This window comes from Artibeus jamaicensis, unplaced genomic scaffold (genome assembly GCF_021234435.1).
Source record: "Artibeus jamaicensis isolate MK-2021 breed Jamaican fruit bat unplaced genomic scaffold, CSHL_Jam_final scaffold_916, whole genome shotgun sequence".
Classification (NCBI taxonomy): Eukaryota; Metazoa; Chordata; class Mammalia; order Chiroptera; family Phyllostomidae; genus Artibeus; species Artibeus jamaicensis.
Window position 1 is genome coordinate 27,156,212 of NW_026522059.1, and position 21,157 is coordinate 27,177,368.

General features: G+C 45.8%; 1 protein-coding gene across 3 annotated transcripts in view; it reads left to right on the plus strand.

The window, feature by feature from the left end:
• ANKRD46 (ankyrin repeat domain 46) overlaps positions 1-5,782 on the plus strand; it is a 29,525-nt gene extending 23,743 nt beyond the window's left edge. For all 3 annotated transcript variants that reach the window (XM_053661058.1, XM_053661060.1, XM_053661059.1), the window contains one exon: positions 3,782-5,782. In XM_053661058.1, coding sequence (XP_053517033.1) covers positions 3,782-3,998 — 217 coding nt within the window. In that variant the 3' untranslated portion in view covers positions 3,999-5,782. The remainder of the gene's footprint in view (positions 1-3,781) is intronic.
• The last annotated feature ends 15,375 nt before the right edge of the window (positions 5,783-21,157 follow it).

Sequence of the window (21,157 nt, forward strand, 5' to 3'; positions counted from 1 at the left end):
ATAGATTTGTATTTTTTGCCATTTTTTTCTTCATAGTTTTGATCTTCTTTTTCTTAAAAAAAGTCCCTTTAACATTTCATATAATAATGGTTTGGTGGTGATGAACTCCTTTGTTTTTTTTTCTTGTCTGGAAGCTCTTTATCTGTCCTTCGATCAGTTGGATAGAGTAATCTTGGCTGTAGGTCCCTGCTTTTCATGACTTTGAATATTTCTTGCCAATCCCTTCTAGTCTGCAAAGTTTCTTTTGAGAAATCAGCTGACAATCTTATGGGAACTCTCCTGTAGGTAACTAATTTCTCTTGCTGTTTTTAAGATTCTCTCTTTGTATTTAAGCTTTGGCATTTTAATTATGGTATGTCTTGGAGTGGGCCTCTTTACATCTATTTTGTTTGGGACTCTCTGTGCTTCCTGGACTTGTACATCTGTTACTTTCACCAAGTTAGGGAAGTTTTCTTTCCTTATTTTTTCAAATACATTTTAAAATTCTTGGTCTCTCCCCTTTCAGCTCCCCTATGATGTGAATGTTGGAATGCTTGAAGTTGTCCCAGAGTCTGGTTCCACGATCCTCGTTTTTTGGATTTTTCTTTCTTCTTGCTCTTCTTATTGGTTGTTATTTGTTTCCTTATGTTCCAAATCATTGATTTGATTCTCAACTTTGTCCACTCTCCTGTTGATTCCTTGTAAATTGTTCTTTATTTCAATTAGTGTATCCTTTGTTTCTGACTGGGTCTTTTTTATGCTGTGGAGGTCCTCACTAAGTTTCTTGAGCATCCTTATAACCTGTGTTTTGAACCATGCATCTGATGCATTACTTATCTCCATTTTATTTAGCTTCTTTTTGGAGTTTTGTTCTGTTCTTTCATTTGGGCCATGTTTCTTTGTCTCCTCATTTTGGCAGTCTCCCTGTGTTTCTTGCTATGTGTTAGGTAGAGCTACTATATCTCCCAGGCTCGATAGAATGGCTTAATGTAATAGGTGTCCTGTAGGGTCCAGGGCCCAGACTCCCTCATTACCCAAGCTGGGTACTCAAGGTGTGCCCACTGTGTGGGCTGTGTATACCCTCCTCTCATAATTGAGCCTTGATTGTTGTTGGTGCATCCAAGCTAGCCACCACCTATGTTCTGTCTGGGGTCACGTCATTATCTACAAAGCAATCTGCAGATGGCTGCTGTTTGTGCTGGGCTTGGAGGTGCCCAGGAGAGACCAAGCTGTGAATGAAGGCCAGCTGCTGCTAGCATTGGGCCTGGGGCCACTTAGCTAGAGTATGGGGCTTGCTGAAGCCAGATGCCACTTGTTTGAGAGAATTTAGGAAAATCCAAAGCATCAGCCAAGACAAGCCATTCATTCATATGGAAAATCACTGGAAACAGCTTGGTTGAGCTGGAAAATTGGGTGGGGCAGAGCCTCAGGAAATCACCAGGTGGGGCAGTGTGAGCCAGGTTGATGGAGTCTCAGATACTGTTTTTGCCTACTGGCTCTGTGACTCTGTGGGGGGAGGGCTCAGTGAAAGAAGAATGGCCTTCTCTAGTATTTCTGTCTGGGAGAAAGTGGCCCTTCCAGGTCTCACCCTTATGTCAGACAATTAATTTTTCTCCCCAATTGTTTCTGATGCCTTTCAATCTGCTGCCCTGGTACCGAAGCTCAGGGGGAGTGAGTCCTAATACATCCATGTGTGAGCCCTTTAACAGGACTGCCTGGAATTCCAGTAGTTTCTGTCTTCTGCAATCTCAATCTCCACTGGTTTTTACAGCCAGAATTTATGGAGTCTTAACCTTCTTGCACTGGAAATCTGGGCTGGGTGCCCGGTGTGGGGCTGGGACCTCTCATCCTGAGATATTCCTCCCATTTTTATCTGCCACTTGTGGGTATGGGGCCAGCCCATTCCACACCTCCCCCTCCTGCCAGTCTGTGTGGTTTCTTCTTTAATTCTGTAGTTGTAGGACTTCCATTCAGTTCAATTTCTGATGGTTCTGAATGTTGGTCGTTCTGTAGTTCAGTTGCATTTTTGATGCAGGTGTTGCATAATTTTTTAAAGAGTCTGTATAAATCAAATTAGTGAAAAATACTTTCCCAATCTCTCATAATCCTAAATTTAATTTAGTTCCTTTGTACTTTATAGGTACAAGGTAACTAAGACAGTGTAGATGACAATGTGCAAAAAAACTACACGTGCACACTCACGCTGCCACGCTGTTAGAATCGGGTGCTCTGGGCCGCAGCAAACATCTCTCATTGAGCAGAGTCACTCTAGAAAATTCTGAATGCAAAGTGTCATGAATCCTGGACAGCTCAAGTGACTTCTCATTTTACATGTAACGTCTGTGAGGATGAAAGCATGTCAGCTCAGGCATAGTCAGGTTTTACATCAGAATTAACTTTGACCTTCTTTATCTACTTACGGTTTTGTGTGTTTAAACCTCAGCATTCTCATCTTGAACACACCTCAGTTTCCTAAATTTTTGTATTGTTGTAGGTTCCCACTGAAAACGTCTTCTTGTATTCAGTTTCCTAAATTTTTGTATTGTTGTAGGTTCCCACTGAAAACGTCTTCTTGTATTCAGAAAATAAATGTCTTTAATATGAAAAGAAAAATTTGAGTGTGAAGCATACGGGCCCATTCGGAAGTCAGCTTTTCATGATAAGAGAAGAACTCTAATATTAGTAAAGGCTGATTAGGAAAGGACCTCTAGTTTACAGTGTCAAGAAGTAAACTAAAGCTCTAGGTTTTAGAAAACTGCTGATTTTTATATAGTGAACCAGACTCTAAGACATCGTTTTACGCTGTTTGCTTTGTTCTGTAGCTAGATAGTTGGAAAAATATGAAGAGAAAGTGTTTAGGAAAAGTAGAACTTTTTCTAAGCAATAGATGGTTGATACATGTGATTATGCTCATGGTGGCTTTAATCTAAATGACAGCCTGCTGCTGGGCCAGCGGTGTGACACTGTCATGGGTGTTGATCCCTTTAAGCTGTGAATTCATCACAGTGCAGGCCTTCTGGGACCGAATCAGATACACTGTTTTCTGCTGACGGCAGTCAGCGTTCTCCCTGCCAGGGTTCTGAAAACCAGAATCGGTGGTGTGACGGTGTTCGTGTTACCTTATTTCAGCCAGGCTCAGCCTTTGTGCAGAAGAGAAATAAACTTTTTCTATATCATTGTACAAGATAGAACTACAGCCATTGGGAAGAAACTAATAAAAAGAATTTCTAATGAGTAGACTTGTTCAAATGTACAACAGAGTTAGCTTCCATTATTAAAGGATTACAGTTAAAAGAAGGAATTCTTTCATTGATCATATTATTAAACTAAAAATAACCCCTTTTAAGATTCACATACTGTATTAAATGATTTTTTAGATTTGCCCCTTATTTTTTTTTAACAAGAATTCTCAAATTATGAGTCTTTGTTTTGAATTCTTCTAAATTTAAAATAACCAAATGTGTTTTGGTTTAGTATCTGATGGAAACAACTCATTTGACCAACTTCAAGGTTCGTGGCTGGGACTTTTTTATTAGAAAAGGACTTTTAACTTTGATTCTTCTAGATACAAAACCAAGAAGCACAATTATTATATCGGTTACAATCTGAGGCAGATTGTCCAGATACACACATCAGTACAGAGTGTGTGAGAGTGTATACAAATGTCACTTCTCTTCTTGTGACGACTGTGTCGTAAAGTTGCTCTTTTCTGAATAATATAGTTCCTGTTGTTTTATGTTTTTAAAAATGGGTGCAGTGCGTTGCTTCTTGCCCACTTACTTTCTCTTTGCTTCTTTCACAGTGCCATGGAGAGCCACTCTCTCCTCAACCCCAACCTGCAGCAAGGTGAAGGGGTCCTGTCCAGCTTCCGAACCACGTGGCAGGAGTTTGTAGAGGACCTGGGCTTCTGGAGGGTTTTGCTCTTGATCTTCGTCATTGCTCTGCTGTCTCTGGGCATTGCCTACTACGTGAGTGGGGTGCTGCCGTTCGTGGAAAACCAGCCTGAACTGGTGCATTGAAGGAGCTCGCGGAGGGCGAGGCGTGTGCGTGTTTCCTGGCTTCCAGTGTTTCTCAGTTTCTCAAGCTTGTTCGAGTGCAAGGCAGTGAGGGCTGTACATGGTTTTCTTTTTGCAGTTTTACATATTGTAATCCTCTTAGAATGACATGTTCATCTGAACTAACTACTTAGCGTAGTCGAGTATACTGCATCCCAAAGCTACCTCTAACTCAACGGGACTTCTTAGCAACGCAGCCTTGTTTGATAAAAACATGGAAATGACTACAGAAAGAAAGATAAAGGAAGTCCTTGCTAAAGAAACCTTACCCTCATACAGGACCAACTAAAGCAAAGTGTTCAAAAAGAAAATTTTAGGTTTTCTTTTCTGATTGGTTTTGGTTGGTGATTTTGTTTTGTTCTTATTTGTTTATTTTTGCAAGAGCATCTTTTCTCTTTTTATTTACAGTCTCTGAGAATAGACAAGAGAGCGAAACATTCAGCTTAAAACTTGAAGTGCTTCTTTTTTCACATCCTGCGTAGTAAATCAGTATTGTTGGAATGCCTTTGGTTTATTTTAACACTTTCAAGTCTAGTCACAAACCAAGTAGAACTTTTGAAAGTGAGCTATATTTTATTCAAAAATGATAGGTTTGATCTTATATTTATTTGTTTTAGAATAGTGTTTTGTAAACCGCTTTTGTAAACCGCTTTACTTGTTAATATCTATTAACAAGAAACGAAGACTTCATCTTGTTCACTTTTTCATTTCCCTTTGTGTTTATTTCAAAGGTGGTCTGTTCATAAAAAATATAGTCAGAAAGCTTTTTCTACTCAGTAGTTAGCAGGAGAAGTATTCTGCTGTGTGACTGTCACCGTAGCTTTGTGACGCTGTTGTCATAGTGAACGGTTCAGTTTCACACGCCTGCCGTGTTGTCACAGTTGTGTCATAGTTGCTTTGCTTTGTGTGCAACCCTGTTAGAGTTCCTGTAGAGTCATCATGATTTCATCCACGTCAGTTACTGTCTGACAGCAAGACGGACGGAGTATTTCCGAGTTAATAGTGCTCAACATAATTGTGCTGGGTGTCATAAATGCTTTATGAATGGTTATGTTATTTAAATTGAAGTCTGGTGACCAAACTGTATTGCAGCATTCAGCAGTATGTTTTGTTGATGATTCTGTTATGCATAAATCATATTCTTAGGTTATTAAAAAGGAATATTAAGACTTGATAGTTATTCATTGGGAATAGTCAGAAAACTGTAATGAAAGAATAGTAATACCTTTTAGAACAAAGACATCTAAGCTACTGCTAATTGAGTTGTTGCTAGAATTAGAATTTACAGTTTAGAGTAGAATTGGTATTTCTGTGATTCTTGTTGCTTCTTGTAATTCTCTCTTTTATATTTCCACATTTAGGATTGAGGTGGCTTTATCCTCTCTTAAACAGCTGTTTGAAAGTCCTGATTTACCTGGCTGCTTCTATATCAGCTCACAGAGTCTTGCTTTTAGGTTAGACATAAATAAAATAAATCTTACTTGGTGTAAATACAGAAAAAACAGTGGATTTTAGAATGGAAAACACTATAATACTAGAAATCAAAGTATATTTAGAATGAAAGCTGTGGAATTAGGTTTACATTTGGTTGTAAATCTAAACAGATAAGTAAAATTGATTAAACTTATGTACATATTTTGCATTTTTTAAGATGTTTCCTTTTAAGTTCTGATTTCTTTGTGTCTGTTCTCTGCATTCAGGATTCAGAAACAGCACCAATAAATGTATTTGTAATCTCTTAGTCACAATCCATTTTTGTAGTGTATTATTGTTTTTCTTTCAATTTAAGGTTTAAAAAAAAAAACCAGGTTGCAGTTGGCTGTGTAAAAAACTAAGAGTTTTGCTCTGGCTGGCCTAGCTCAGTGGATTGAGCACAGGCCTGTGAACCAAAGGATCTTGGTTTGATTCCCAGTCAGGGCACATGCCTGGGTTGCAGGCCGGTTCCCAGCAGGGGACACATGAGAGGCAACCACACATTGATATTTCTCTCCCTTTCTCCTTCCCTTCCCCTCTAAAGGTAAATAAATAAAAATCTTTTAAAAAACCTAAGTTTTTTTCCCCCAAATCTAGTTTAATAGGCATATCAAGTTTATATGTTTTCCTCATAATTGCTCTGAAACTAATTTGGGTGAATTGCTTAGGGATTTGAAAGTGATAATGACTACAGTGATTAACCGCCTCGCAATTATCCAAGTCGTTTGACCTGCGGCGTTTCATTCATCCTCCAGCGCCCTCCCAGTCACTGCACCTCCCGTTTTTTACAAGATGAGGGAGGCCACACGGGAGGGAGGGATAAGCGGCTTGTCCAGGGCCAAACCGCTGGGACGTAGTGGAACAGGTCGTCCAGACTGAGGCTCTCTCCCCAACTATGAGTTTGCTCTTTTTGATCCCCTCACTGTCTGTCATGAATCTGGCAGTGGAACCATCGAGAACCTCTCCTGCTGCCATCTCAGCAGCATGTTACTAAAATGTCCTGTTCCTAAATACTTATCTTTTCCTCTTTCTATGATGTGCCATTTCCCCACATCCTCCCGGTATTATTAACCTTTAAAATTGGAGCTCAGACCCCTGGCAGGATAAGGAAAGCCTCCCTGGTAACCACAGCTAACTGCCCCCTTCTGTACCCCTACCCTTACCTTGTTGTCTACCGTGCTCGGCACGTGCTGTGTTTTTCACTTGTCTCTTTCACAGTAAGTTCGTGAGAGCAGGAACTTAGCCCCGTTTTACTGCCCTGTCTGTCCACAGTGCTTCCCGTAGGTCTCTTTGTGCACAAGGACTAACAGCATGACTTTGTTACCCATAGCTTCAATTTTTGTCTTCAGATGAAATAGCTTTTACCTGTCACATGTTTCCTTCAACATGCTGCATGTGTGAACTCTGCTAGTCATTCTTCCACCACACGTCTGCCACCTGATGGAAGAACTCTGTAGTCTTGTCCTGTGTGGCTCCTTTACTTGATGGTGTGAGGCTTTAGACCAGCACGCGGCTGCTTTTCCCACTCAGCGTGCAAGCCCTGGGTCAGTCGTCAGCTGCTGCCGCGGCTGTTTTAACAGGCCTCTGCCTCTGACTTGTGAAATTACGTGTATGTCAAAGGGCTTTCAGCTGCAAGAAACCCAAATCCAAATTCCAAGCAGCTTAAACCATACAAGTTTATCGATGTATGTAACTGGAAGTCCAGAGGTAGAGCAGACCCCAAAGATGACACAGGGCAAATTTAGCTGAGCTCTTCTGTGCTTTCGGTTCGTGGGCCTTCTCCTTCAGCTAGTTTTGAAGGAGCCCAGGATTTTCAGGCCTCACTACCATTTGTAACTATGGAAGGAGGAGAAAGAGACCATCTTCCCTGTTGTTCTCTCCTAGGAAACTCCTTCGAAGCCTCCAGCAAACTTCTTTTATCTTTCCTTGCAGCCAACATTACTTCACGTTTCCTATTCTCAACCCAACCAATGTCCCGTGCTAGTTGATTAGGCCTGGACTGATCAACCAATCATCGTCACGGCTGCAGCTGACATGTGTAATCTGATTGGCTTGGCCCCAGGGTTTCAGCCGGGATGAGGCACCGCCATGGTCAGTGGGCAGGTGCCACCGATGATTATGTTCCACAGCATGTGGGACTGGTGAGCGCAACAAAGAATCGCTCCACACTCCACAGACTTCTTGAATGCTCTGCTAAACATTCAGATGGGGTAAAAAAAAAAACACAAGAAACTTTTACTTTTCTAAGCCTAAAACCCAACTTCATTTTATATTTTAAAACAAAGTATTTTTATACAGTTGTCACATACACTGAATTTTCCAACAATACAATCATGAGATAATTGAGGGACGATTCCACTTTATTTTGTTCAAAACTTGACTAGAAAGTGTACTTGTTTCAAAAAATCTTAATGACAGGACACTACGGATGACAGCTGAGTGTGACCGATAGTAAAACAGTGTCACTGTGGACAGGTACCGATGACAGCTGAGTGTGACCGACAGCACAAACAACATCCCGCCGTGGAACAGATGCTGATGACTTCATTGTTTCCTCTCGTGCGGCTGTCTAAGCATTAACAGGTTATAACACACACTTTCTTATCAACTACTCTCCCTTTGTTTTGCCTTTATGTTATGTGATTTATATGGAATTGTTCTATTGATTTCAGCAATTGTTACTTTTGTCTGGGACTCATATTCAGTCATCCTGGGGTGACTTTTCCAAACAGTTGATGCACCTTTCTCACAGTGGCCTGGGGGAGAGAAGAGGCCGGCACCTGGGTGAACCACCCTTTAAAGTTGTTCAGGCTGAAACCACTGCGGTGGTGTTGGATGAATTAGAACTCGGGGGTCAAGTCCGTTCCTTTGTGCTCTGAAGTAGATTCAGAAGGATTTTCTAGGGAGGACCTTGGCCCTCCCGCAGACACGTGTCGGCGTCCCTCAACACAGGTGAGATTGGCATGCTGTTTGGTCATGCCTGCTTGGACTTTGCACGCCACAGATGGACAGCTCCGCTGTCCAGGCCACAAGGGCGTGCCTTCTCCTAGCAACAGAGGCTTGACCACACTCCACTTACTCCGGGAATACAGCCTGGAGTTCCTTATCTGATATCCATCAGAGGTTCGGCTGATAACAATATTTAGAGAGTATTACTTGGAAAAAGCTTTAGATCAGCATCATCCAATCTAGCTTTCTACAATGATGGAAAATTTCTGCATGTGGGCTGCCCAGTGTGGTAGCCACTTGGCACTTGTAGCTATTTAAATTGATTAAATTAGAAATTCAGTTCATTAGCACAGTTATCTGAGCCTAAAATCTTACTTCAGTTTACATTCTAAAACAAAATTAGCCACCTTTCTAGTGTTCAGTAGCCGCAAGAGGCCATTGTTTGGGACAGCACAGATATGTACCATTCATTTCCACAGAAAGTTCTTCTGTGCAGCAGTGTTTGAAAGTCTGCCTTGGGCTCTGGTCCCTACTACTGTCAGGTCAGTAGAGAGCTACATAATGAACCGTATTTTGCAGTGCCCACCCCAGTGCTTTTACTGCTCTCTCTTACTAATAAAGTGGTAACACTACACAGTGCTGATCACCTCACTTAACCTTTGCAAATTGCTACTGTTATCCACACCTCACAGTTAGGGAAACTGAGGCACCTGAGGTGGTTGGAATCACATGCCCAAGGTCACATAGCTGGTCAGTGCAGAGCTGGGATGTGAACTCAGGCAGTGTGGAATGAAGTCTCTTCCTCTACCCATCGTGCTGTGCTGCATCTGCTTGGCGGTGACGTGGTCGTGTTGAAGTGAGGACTCACACTGTGAGCCCAGCCGCTGCGCCTAGTCTAAGGAAAGTTACTGAGCCCACTCTTGGCACAATTGTTCTTGATGAAGAGTCGCTGAGGAGGAACGTTAAGCTTCTTACAACCACACACAGCTACCTTTCTGCTGAGCTTTACTTTCATCTTCTGTCTCTATGAATTATGTAACTGATGAGGAGAATTCCTTTCACGATGGATGCTGAAAAGCCTAATGCCAAATTTGGGTTTTAGCAGAAGCAGCTGCAGTTGAGGTCATTATGGTGATTTATTAGAACCTCACTCCTGGTTTGTTTTGTATCCTTGTCTTTAGTTTTATTTTCTTATTCTAAATGTTCACTTTTATTTATGCTATTCTGTATTCCTTAAGCTCCCTTAAATTATTTTTGCATTGTAATGGGGAGTGGACCTTGAGACAGTTATTAGCATGAATTGCAAGGACTACCACAGATACCTATCCAGTCCTGGACGCCAAGAGCAGAAAATGCATTGACCTTTCGCAGTTGGAAACAATACCTTGCTGCCTCCTGTTCGAAACGCAGTTATGGTTTCTGGCAGACCCGCGGTTGTCAGTTTACCTTACTTATGTCTGTTTGTTTCAAACAGGACTCAGTTCAGCTGAATAAGCAAGTATTATTCTAAACTTTGGAAATCAAATGTCGTAGGTTTTTCTAGCATTCTCATGAATCACTTGAGCGAAGCCTGATAAATGAACATTAACAAGTTATTACAATAACAGAATTATAGAGACGGAGGGACATTAGAAGTCACCCAGGAAGGGGGAAAAGGCAGTCTCACACATAACGAAGGGGCAGAACAGCTGTGTGAACCCTGACATGGTCTACTAGGCTCACCTCTGCCGCACTGCCTGTCACTCACAGGTCTCTCCCCACCCCGCCCACCCATCGGTTATTGTAAACGCTATTTTCAGGTACTCGTAGCTTGTGTTAGATACATAAACACAAACTTTCTTGCCATTGTGTTCTGTGCACTTCAACAGTTAACCAAAACGCTGCCTGCTCACTAAGCTGACACTCTCATAAACTGCAGATGTTATTTTTCTGTGACCCCAATCTCCATTTGCTTATGAATGGGAGGATCACTACAAACCTATCACCTTCCCTCGATACACGTCGTTAGTGAGAAGTCTTTTCAATTCTCAGAAACAATTTGCATGAAACACACATTCCCCGTAAAGCACCCTACACCACCCAGACGCTGTCAGGAAGCCAAGCAGAAGGTTCCCCAGTTTCCATGGCAGGAGTGGTGGTACATTTTCATGGTCCGTCACGCTGCTTTTTCTTATTAGCACAGCTATTTCTTCAATCCCATTGTCCTTTCATTTAAGTTAGGAGATTAACGGTTACAGGACCCTTTGTAAACCTAAGACCCGGAGTTATGAAATGCCCTGCTGGACGGTGGCTAACAAGGCCATTCCCTGCCTGGGCCGCTAGTGTCAGGGATGTATGACGGTGCTGACTGAGCTCGCCGATGTGCTTCTTGTGTGTCCTCCTCACGTTTTCCGAAGCATTTCTAAAAAGGAAGTGAGAAGGGTGTGAAGAGGAATAACCCACACCCAGGATAAAACTGTCATCGTGTCCGCTTAGGAATCACTCACTTAGGAGCATTCAATAAATTCTTCTCCTCCTTTCCTCCCCCTAAAGTTTTGTTTCATTATTTCTTGTGACCAAATTAATCTAAGGATTACTTTAATAATTAACTCTGACCTAGGATAATTCCAACTAGAAATAGGCAATAGGAAATCTACTCCTGAGATTTTAAAAAATGGATACATTGTTTATTTGCTGGAATCATTACAAATATGTGTGCGCCCATATTGTTTTTTAAAAAATATTTATTTACTTATCTTTAGAAGGGAAAGGAAGGAGAGAGGGAGAGAAACATCAATGTGTGGTTGCCTCTCATGTGTCCCCTATGGGGGACCTGGCCTGCAACCCAGGCATGTGCCCTGACTGGGAATTGGACCACGATCTTTTGGTTCGCAGGCCAGCGCACAATCCACTGAGCTATACCAGCCAGGCCCATATTGTTTTATGAGTAAATATATTTCAGCAAATATAAATTGTTTTATCTTTTTTACATTTATGGGCTTTTAAAATTGTGTGCCCTTTGGAGAGCAATGGTAGCTGTACAGAATGCTTATATGTTTTGGTATGTGTCCATAAACCAAATTCCTTTTGGAGATTCAAGAATAGTCACTAACCTGATTCTCTTGAATCTTCTTGCTATAAATTGCAAGTGCTTAGAAGTGTGGCATTGCAGAGTTAGTTATTTCTTCCCATAATTGGGCTATGAGGAGGTTATTCTCTGTTACAATAAAAATTAATATTCCCTTTCTTTGGGGATTAATATCTAAATTTGAAGACTATGGGTCAGAGTTGGCTGGACCGTTTCACTGAAATTTCAGCGCCTAAGAAACAAAAATAGGTTTTGAAATAGTTTCTAGGTCACTGGCACAGAAAACTGGCAAAAAGCTATAACTGACTTTGGATAGTCCTAGTTAGTACACGTCCATCAGCACAGGCTGTTCTTTTGGACTGTGGTTCAAGTTTAGGAGAAAATAATACACCAAATTTACTGTGTAGTGTAGAGGGATCCCCAAATTTACTCTGTGTCTTTAAGTTTGGGTGATTGTCCCTTATTGTAGTAGATTCCCTGACTCGGGAGGGGGAAGACATATGTAATCAGATGTCAGTTCTGTATCACTTCACTGAGCTGTCCACGTTTATCTGTTCTTTTTGTTTAAATTCCATTTCTTTTAGATCACAGTGTAGGCTGTGGTTATACTGAAAAACACGTAGTCTTGGAGTTAATAGAGTCGTGCTCTACTTAATATGGATTGACCTTGGTAAAATAATTCAAGCTTTCTGAACCTCTGTCTTCATCTATAAACCAGAAATAATACCCACCTCATAGACTTACAAGGAATAAAAGCAACTTACCTAAGTGGTGTGTGTGTGTGTGTGTGTGTGTGTGCCTGGCCCTACGAGGGCTGATACTGTTGTTATCCCCATAATGAAAACGAGGCTGAGAAAGTGAAACCTGTTTCTTGCAGTCGGGGGTGGACCAGAGCCGTCTGTCTGCCCCTGGGGATTCGGTGAGAAGCAGTGAGAGCACAGCGCTTCTCCCACTGAGTCACCGCATCCGAAAGTGCCTGGCTCTGTAAAGGGACTCGGCGTAAATACTCCCTCTTTCTTTTTTCAGTGATGGGGGCAGGGCGGCGGGGGGGGGGGAGATAAATGCTCGGTTTCATAACTGCTGACCTGTCTCGGGTTTACATCGAGAAGGGAAGTGTACCGTTTTTTAGCCAATTGTGAAGTTTTAAAACGCCAAAGGGACACGCCCTATGAGACTCAAGAGGATCATTTCCCTGCAGATCCAGGACAAAAGCTCCAGGTGTTGGACCCCTCAGGTTCACCATCTGTTGAATGAGAACAGGAACACTAATGAGAGACCCAAATGAAATAATGTACGTAAGATGCCCGATGCAGGGCCTGGTGGCTCTCAGTTATTAGCACCATGATACTGTTTTCCACTCTGGGCCACTCACTCTCTCGAACCTGGACCGCCCCCCGAAGACAGGACAGCTTCGGCTCTCTTGCACTGATAAGCGCGCTGGCTGATTGGGCTCCGGGGTGACTGGAGGGCTTCCGCTCTGCTTGGAGCTTTCATTAGATAACACCTTAATTATTAGGTAAGAGGAGTTGACCACAGCCCCTGACAATCTGCCAGACCCCGCCCCGCGGGAAACGGAGATCACCAGCAGCCACGGACACTCCCTGGCGCGTTGGACCAGAGCCGAGGGCGAGGACCGGAGGCGCAGGCCGCCGCTCCCTGGCTCTTCTCTCCTGCGGTTCCAGTGCACCTCTGCCGGTAACGGAACTGAGGGTTTTGTTGTCTAAACTTCCTCGCCTTAACCGAGGAGCCCCGTGCCTAACAGAAGCTGAATCGGGGCCATCTACCTGCCAGGGCAGCGCTGTCTGCACCTGGCCGCCTTCTGCCACCTGCGCATCCGAGGCCAAAGGAGGAGGGACACAGACACCGGGTCCCTGACAGGCGGGGCTGTCCCAGCACGATCAGTGCCAAAACGCGGCACCTCCGAAGCCCCACGGCTGCGGAGGAGGCACCGGAGGGCTCCACCGGCCCCGCCCCGCCGGGGCAGGCCGACCTCCGCGGGGCGAACCCCGTCCACGTGCCCTGGAACAAAAGGCCGCGAAGGTGCCTGAAAGACAACTCCCCGGCGGGTGATGTCATGCTGTTTTGTTTGTCTCTATGGACTGCGGGGATCCAGTTTCAGCTGTGAAGAAAACGGTCTGGGGAAAAAAGTTACTTCATTCGGAAAATTCCGAGAAGCCATAAATACCGTTTGCAGCTGATGAAAGCACATTCTCGGGCAGACAATGGCTTTGGGCTGGAAGAAGTGCCCTCCAGGGAGCGGAGCCTGCCCCGCCCCAGCCCCAGCCCTCCCCGCAGCCCGCCCCTCCCGGACGTGGGCGCTGCCCCTGGCGGGGTCCGCGGGAGACCCCACGGCCAGCGGGAGCCGTCTGGGGGCCGTTTCCCCGGCGCATCCTCAGTTGCCCGATGCGCAGCGCACCCCTGGCGCCGCCCGCGCAACTGCGCCCACCTCCCTTTCGCCCGCAGTTGACCTGTGTTTCTGAATTGCTGTTAGAGAAAATCACAAATAACATGGTGTTTTCTTTTCATGTCTTACTCTCTTTCTAGCCTTGCAACCTCTTGTGACTCCTTTTTGCTTTGTGCTCTTTTCTTTTTTTCCCTACAGTCGGGCACAGTGAGAAAGAGGGAGCAAACAGGGTGAACTTCTATTTCACTTTCCACGAGAAACTTGAGTATAATTCCCAGTCCAGATCTTCAAGTGAATCAGGAAGGAGTAAACCTGAGCACGCCAGGAAAGGCCTGGGCAGAGCTGAGATCCAGGGGCACATTTCCAAGAGATGCTGTCTGTCCGGCTGCCTCTCTCTCTCTCTCAATAAGAAAACAACACGGCGATATCACACACTTCTGCACGACAGGAGAAAGTCCCTAATCCAGCCTCTGCTTCCATCCGCGTGCCTTCCCAGCACCAGGTCCCTCTCACATCTAGCCCCTCACTCTGTCTTCCCTGTCTCCGCTGACTTCTAGCTTTTTTATTTTGGAATAGCTTTAGATTCTTAGAAAAGTTGAAGACAATATGGAGAGCTCTGGTACACCCTTCACCCAGCGTTCTCTAAAACGTTCCCTTTCTACGAAGTCATGGTGTACCTGTCAAGACTAAGAAATTAACCTTGGTGCAACACTAACAGCCCACCTACCACCTCTAATCAGATTTCACCAATTGTCTCACTAATCTGTTCCATGGTCCCACACTGTATTTAGTCATTATTTCTTGGTCTTCTTTCATATATGATTGTTTCCCTGTTTTTCCTTGATTTTCATGAACTTATAGTTTTTAAGAGTATTGATCAAGTATTTGGTAGAATGTCAACTTGAGTTTATCAATTTTCTTATGATTCAACTGGGCTTATGGGTTTGGGGGAGAAGAGCCCAGAGGTGAAGCGCCTTTCTCGTTAAATCTCATTGGGGGTGAATCAGAGCACTGTGGCTTATCCCTGGAGATGTTACCTGGGGCACTTGCTCATGATAGTGTCCACCAGGTTTTTTCCCTGTAAAGTGGCTCTTTTTCCCTTTCTGTACTCTACTTTTTGGAATCCAGTCTAGCCCGCCCTCCAGGATGGGGGACTGAAGCTTCACTTCCTGGAGGGGGGAGTACCTCTATGCATATTAGAATTCTTCTGTAGGGAGATTTTGCCTTCTCCTTTATTTCTTAATTTGTTGAATCATTTATTATAGAGAAAACTTTCCCTTTAAAAGATGGGAAAATAATAGCATGTTCGTATGTTTGTGGGCATGGTCCAACAGAGAGCAAACTATTGCAAGAGTTTCTTTAGTTCTTTTAACAAGTGTTGACCATTTTTTTTCTCTGTCTGAGTTTCCACCAGGCCTTTGCTCATGCCATTTGAAACTTCACCTTTACCCAGAAGTCAGTTTCTTTGGGCGTGTTGGAGGTCAGAGGACCTCCTGTTGACGTCTGGGCACAGTTTTCATAGATGGCCGCACCCTGGCTGAGAACTCTCAGAACCAGACATGTAGGCTGGTCACCCAGCAGAGCCTCCGGGTGCTTGTGGCAGGGGTCTCGTCTCCCCAGCCCTCACCCTTCCCACCTCCTCAGCTCCGAAGCCCATCAGAGCCCAGTGCAGGACAAGGAATTTCAGTGCTGGGGAAGAGCCCATGTTTTCTTGGGTTAGGAAAGAGTGGACATCTGTCATGGGGAGGCATGGCAGCTCAAGCCCCGTGGAGGGAACTTTGGGGGCTGGTAATGACCGTGGAGGAGGATTCTGGGAAAGGAAGCTGCAGATGGAGCTCCTTGGTGCCAACTCAAAATCCAGAACAGTGGGCTCTGTGTTTCTTCTGTCCCCCCTTTGGGAGGACGGAGCTCCAAGGACACTGGCTGAGGCTCTGAGCCCTGCTGGGGGCGGGGGGGGGGGTCAGGAAAGAGGCAAGTCCGAGCACCTCCAGGCAGGGAAATGAGACATGGAAGACCTTAGAGGTCCCAGTGAGAAACTCAGTGGAGGCATGGACAGCTCAGGAGAGACGGCCCCAGGACAGGTTCTTGACCACTGCTGGCCAGCTTACCACGCCCACTCCCACCGCTGTCCGCACTCCCCCCACCCCCCAATCCCTATACACGGAAACCTCTCATTTGGCCTCCAGCGGGGGAACTCCAGGCTCACAATCCTGGTCCCACAGGGTGTGGGGTGGTGGAGAGAGTGGTGTGACAAAGGTGACATATCCTGGGAGGCAGAAATGATCTCCAGGCATATGTTTTGCAGAGGCTAGCAGTATGGTGTCTACATAGATCTCTGTCTCTGTAGATGAATCAGTCCACACCCTGCTGTACCACCTAGAAGAACTGTTACCAATGAAAGGAAGGTGGTAAATTCCCTCTCATTCAGAGAATACCTCTCTCTTCTCAACAAGCTGCCCACAGGTTTCTCATCAAGATAGCAGTTCATTGCACAGGGAAGGGAACTTACCGTATGGAAATTCCCACTTCCTCTGAGAACAGTGCGCACAGTGAGTGTTAACCGTGGTGAGTAAGAATCCCCTTGTCCTCCCCACCTCTGATGGCAGCATTTCTCTTTGGAAGCCTAGTAAAGTCTTATCCAAACTCTCCTGCAAGTCTAAAAAATGCCCGGAGGTAGACCCAGAGGTGAGAGTTGAAAGCAGGAATGATGGCATTGACCAGAGCAGATACCGCAGCAGCGTTTTTTCCCAGCCCGTATCTTCTGATGACAGCGTTTTGGTTTTTCCTTCAGGGCAGCAGCTCTTCTCCCTGCTCTGTTCCTGTGTTTCCACAGGGGCAGGGGCACGTGGCCCAGTCCTGGCCCAGCACGGGACACCTCTCGAACCACAGAGGTGGACGCATAACCCAAGCCCGGCTAGTTAGAGGCAGCTTTGGCCGGTGGCACGGCTACCAGGGAATGAGGCGGATACTGAGAAAAGGGAAAGCTGAGAGGTGGACAGAGTGCTGGAAGCATCCTTGCCACTCTCCAGCCGGTCTTTTCAGTTACAGAACCAAGCAAAGTCCCTTCCTTCCTTTTCTTCCTTCCTTCCTTCCTCCCTCCCCTCAAGGTGCCTTCTTTTCCTCTCTCTTGGATCATCATCAATATGCAAATATGCTATTATTTCCCCATATTTCAGAAAGTTTTCTCTGTATTAAATAATTCTCTGTTCTCCCTCCCTCCCTCCCTCTGTCCCTCTCTGCCTCCTACTCCATCCTTCTCTCTCTCTTTCTTTTCTCCTCATTTTGGTTCAGTTCAGTTTGATTTTGGTTTTTGTCTTTTGCACCAAAATTGTCCCAACAAATACCCCTCACACATCTGCCAAACCCCCCGCCCCCCGAAAAAGGCTTAAGCTCTGTATTTTTTTCAGGTGTCTCCAGGCTACTGAGCCATCCCAACCCACACCCTTTTGTTCCCTACAGTGTCAAATAAGAACGTATTTTTAAAACTGAACAGATGTATCTTTCTATTATATAATTAATACAAAATTTATTTTTTTTAATTAGAGAAGAGTGGGGGGGAGTACTTCCGATCCAGCTCCTGTGAGCGTTTCCCTGTGCGCATTCAGAGGGTGATCGTTCTGGTGCGTGTGACATGCGTCCTGCTATTGTCATCACCGACATCACACGGCCATTGCCGCCAGTGTTCCTTGCCTCCTGTGTTGTCCCAGTCTCCATTTTCAACATCTTCCCTTTCGTGGAGGTAGAGTTAGTGTGAGACTGGAAAGGGAATGAGTCACCTAGAACACTGCGGACCCACTTGTTTAGGTGGGAGCTGTTACTGTCATGAACCATTCTTTCACTGTTTCCAGGAACCCAGCCCTCAACGTCCGCAGTTTGATTCCGAGTCCCTCCCCTGGAGATTCTGATTTGACAGACCTGGGCTGGGTTCCAGGAATTTGTGTTTCTAAGCAGTGGCCAGGTGATGCCAATGCTGCAGGTCTCGCCAGGTAGAAATCACGTGGGGGCCAAACTGTGTTTGCTCTTCAGGTGATTCGTAGGCATATTCAAGCCTGAGAAGCCCAGAGGTAGATGAGTCCTAACACTGTTTAACCATCGTGTACCAAACACTAATTCATGCACCTGTGGGTTTCCCAAGCCTGTAATTTTCTTGGGAGCCAAGTTCCCAATGGGCATATGACCTACAGCGTTAGGCCTAAAGCCCCTGCAAACCGCAGTTTCCCACAACCTGAAAAGCGGCAACACTACTGGCAGGTTTCTTCCACTCTTCTCTTCTAATTTTCAATCATTTGGTTGGAGGCGAAGGGGCAGGTTTGGGGGCATCGGGGCCGCCAGCTCCCTTTCTTCTTCCTTGAGTGTCAGGGCCTCTGTCGGGGGACGCTATGCTGAGGAACACACCTGGCTTCTGTCCTCTAGAGATGACAGCCGATAGAACGATGAACACAAAAGAAACAAATGTGACGGGACCTGCGAAAGAGCGAGGGCGGAGGAAGCCCACAGAAGGGGCACTTGGAACCCAGAGAAGGGGCGCTGGGCTGGCCTTAAAGTGCAGGACTCTGAGCTGAGGAAGAGCCAGCAGTTAGCCAGGCAAAGGAAAGTGGGAATGGCGTCTGGAGCCAAAGGAAATCCAAGGGCAGGGGAGAGGAGCGGGGACTGTCCGGGGGCTGTTCAGGGTGGGATAAAGAAATGGAGCTGGAGGGCGAGGTGGGGCAGGTGCAGGGACCGTCCAGAAACTCGCACCCTGGTCCCCGAGCCCAGTGTGGGGACAGCGTAGGAACATCTGGGGATTTTCAAGCCGTCTGCCGAGTGAAATGACGTGCTTTCTACAACTGATCACAATTTCACCTCCAAGGCAACGCGTGTGGTCAATGGTTCCCCAATTGACCACACAACCCCCTACCTGGCCACCACACGACCCCATCGATAGCTCCTGCAGCTGGAACCACAACAGTGCACGTCCTCAGGACGATGTGCCAGTGCTAGAGAAGCCCGAAGAGCAGGGGATTGAACGAAATACGTGCATGTTTTCTCTGGAAAGCAGGCAGGGTTCCCATGGGGACCCCGGGGTCGACCTCGAGCTCTTCTGGCATTTGAATCCACCACCCTTGGCTGCAGGGCCCGATGCCCAGCAGCGTCAGTATCTCTGGGAACTTGTTAGAAACACAGAATAGGGCCTGCTCCAGATGTACTACACCCCAGTCCACATCCTAACAAATCCTCAAGTGATTGATTTGAGTGCCTGTAGTTGAACAAGTTGCCTTATTACTCATTGTATCAAAGGCGACTAAACACCTCGAGGAACTATGGGTCATCTCAGTAGAAAGGTGCTTGAAAGGACTTGTGGGACCTGGGCTTTGCTTAGGTGATTTGGGAACAGCCCAAGAAAGGGGTTTGCTCTGCGTTGGGTTCTGTCGTGAAGCAGGACAATTCCATGACTAGGTATCTTAGTAAATAGCATCTTATAGAGGAGGGCAGACCCGGTGGAGGCTAGTGCTGCTGCGACTGGTAGAAAAGCAGCTGCCACTCATGTCAGCCAGGAGAGGGAGATGTTTAGTATTTTGGTTGTTTTTGTCTTTGCTTCGACAAAGTTATGAAGTGGGCTATTCTGACTGACTTTATCACAGGTGCAGAGTGGCCTTGTCTGATGTTAGTGTTCTTGGAGACTGTTCAAGTCCAACAAGGGGACGTGGAGGCCAGCTTCTAGCAAGTCTGAGACCTCGCTGAAAGTGTCGGGCCAGTTTACGGACATCAGGGGCTGCTTTGCCCTTCTCAACATTAAAGATTTAGAGTTAATGTTTTCATTTGTGGGTTCGTATTGTTAGGGTTCCCTCGTGGTCCAGTATGTGTTCCAGGGCCAGAACAGGAGAAAGCAGGGTGGAGGATGCCTTCCCAGCTCCCTGAAGTTTTTAGGAACCCCCTCCCAACCCTTGCTTTTCTACCTCATTGGCTGTCCCCAGTTCCGAGACAGCTGGGGAATCCAGTCTTCTCCGGGCATGTCTCTGCCCTTCCCCAGCTCAGGTATCCGTGAAGCGGAAGGAGAAACTGGGTACGGAGCAGGCTCCTGGCAGCCTCTCTCCAAGGGAGAAGGCTGGGCTCAGGGATGGGGAAATTCCAGGCTGTGAAGTGTGTCCAGATTTTATCTTCTCCTCCTTATCAATATTTAACATTCCCAACATTCCCACAACCAGAAATGGCCCAAACCTTTAGAGTGAGAAAGAATGATCCTGTCTCCAAGGTTATTCTTGTAAGGGAGAATTTGTTTCTTCACATTTTCCAAACCACTGGCTCGGACTGGTCTAAATACGCAAGTCAGAACTGCCCCTGGCCCCAGGTGGGGAGGTGTTGGAGCCATGGAGAGGTGTGTTAGAAGGTTGGTCCCCTCCTCAGGGAGGGTAAACAGTGGGAAGAGGGCTCCCTAAAACCAGGTATCAGAGCTGACAAGACGGGAGTGCGCCTTCCCTTTCACTCCATAAACCAGCACGACAGCTGGGCACCCCAAAGGCCACTGGCCTGTGTGTGCAGTGCGGTTACACTGGCGCCCAATTCACAGGGCCCCACCCTACCCTGCTACACAGGTAACCAGCATCTCAGGTAGGACTTCACTCCCTTCAGAGTGTCACCCCGTCACTTTCCGGAAGTCCTCAAAGGGACCCCTCACATGAACTCCATTGACAGCCTGCCAGTTGCCAGGGTCATTGCCTCATTTCACAAGATACCAGGCCTTGTGCTAGAAAAATGATCCAGGTGCCAATGTGAGAGACCAGCACTGAATATATGGAGCAGAGAGCTTACTGGGGAAAGATGCACAGTTATCTAAGAAATATATAATTATAATTGTGGAAATGCTACAATTAAAAAAAAATCTGAGTGACCAATGGGAGATAGGGCATTTCTCAAAAATGCCCTGAACATCAGATGTGTTTGCACTCCAGGCACAAATGTTGTTCTCTCTGCAGGAACAAGTTTCCCCTTTGCATCCCCATGACTCACTCCTCACTTGCTTCAGACTGTGTGCCAACGTCACCTTCTCAGTGACACCTTCCCTGACACCCGCCCCCACCCCGGCTCCCTAGTTCCTGCCCTCGCTCTGTTTGCTCCATAGTTTTGCCACCTAACATCTCACGTATTGGCTTATTGACTGTCTTCCCTCCCCTCCACTGAAACTTCGCTCCACAAGATCAGGGGCTTTTGTCTGTTTTGTCACCACTGTGTCTCCAGTTCTGAAGACACTGT